The sequence below is a fragment of the Solanum tuberosum genome, unplaced genomic scaffold (genome assembly GCF_000226075.1).
Source record: "Solanum tuberosum cultivar DM 1-3 516 R44 unplaced genomic scaffold, SolTub_3.0 contig01464, whole genome shotgun sequence".
Taxonomy (NCBI): domain Eukaryota; kingdom Viridiplantae; phylum Streptophyta; class Magnoliopsida; order Solanales; family Solanaceae; genus Solanum; species Solanum tuberosum.
Genome location: NW_006242219.1, coordinates 1 through 1,013, shown reverse-complemented (window position 1 = coordinate 1,013; position 1,013 = coordinate 1). Strand labels below are relative to the sequence as shown.

Genomic DNA, 1,013 nt, shown 5'->3' with positions numbered 1-1,013 from the left:
TAAGGCTGTAATTTACTTTTTGTATCGCCTCATCAATGGCTAACTCCAGCGAAAAAACGGAGGGGTGTTTGAGTACGTTAAACGGGTGTTTTAATAAGATAATAGATATGGAGGAAGTAACGAATCAGTCAATGATTTCATCGCCATTGATTGTTATATTGACTAGTTTCTATTCCATCAATATTGTTTCTGTCATGTTTGCTGGCAATCTTCAACTAGCTGCCTCGAATCTCGCTACTTCCTGGGCTGTAATCACTGGTTTCTCTTTCATATTTGGATTAAATACTGCAGTCGAAACATTATGTAGACAATCCCGAACAACAACGTACACTTTGCTGCAGACATCATGTGTCATATCATTCTTCTTTTCAACCGCGATAGCTCTTCTCTGGTGGTATTCAGATACAATTCTCATTCATTTATTTCATCAGGATCATGAAATTGCGAAAGAAGCAGGACTGTTTTTGAAGTTTCTTATACCTGGATTGTTTGGATATGGTTTTTTGCAAAATGCCATGAGATTTCTTAGGGCACACTCAATTTTAGACCCTATACTTTTGTTTTCAATGGCATCTTTAGTTATACATATTGCTATTATTGCCTATGCTTTGGTTCATTGGACAGGTCTTGGTTTTAAAGGAGCATCATTAGCAACATCTATTTCCATTTGGATTCAACTCATCATCTTTGGTCTATTCATGTTTTTCTCCAAACATATCAAATGGGATTACGCTTTCTCTTTCGAGCCATTTCATTTTCATCATATCCTTACTAACTTGAAATTGGCTATGCCCTCTGCTGCCATGATCTGGTGAGTAACGTACGTAGTGCTCGATCATATTACTATTCTTTCCTTCTGTATGTTGTGTACTGCTCTTCATTTCGTTCTATGGTAAGGTTTGCATACACTCTACCCTCTCCCCTGACTCTACTTGTGGGATTACATTGGGTATGCTGTTGTTGGTAATGACGATGTACATGTATATACGCAGTTTGGAGTACTGCGCTTTTGA

At 37.8% G+C, this 1,013-nt stretch overlaps 1 protein-coding gene across 1 annotated transcript; it reads left to right on the top strand.

Moving 5' to 3' along the window:
• Positions 1 to 107: 107 nt before the first annotated feature.
• Positions 108 to 811, top strand: LOC102584512 (protein DETOXIFICATION 18-like; the record flags this gene model as incomplete). Its single annotated transcript, XM_006368057.1, has 1 exon — positions 108 to 811. A coding segment is annotated over exon 1 (704 nt), but the record flags the coding sequence as incomplete, so codon positions are not given.
• Between the last annotated feature and the right edge of the window lie 202 nt (positions 812 to 1,013).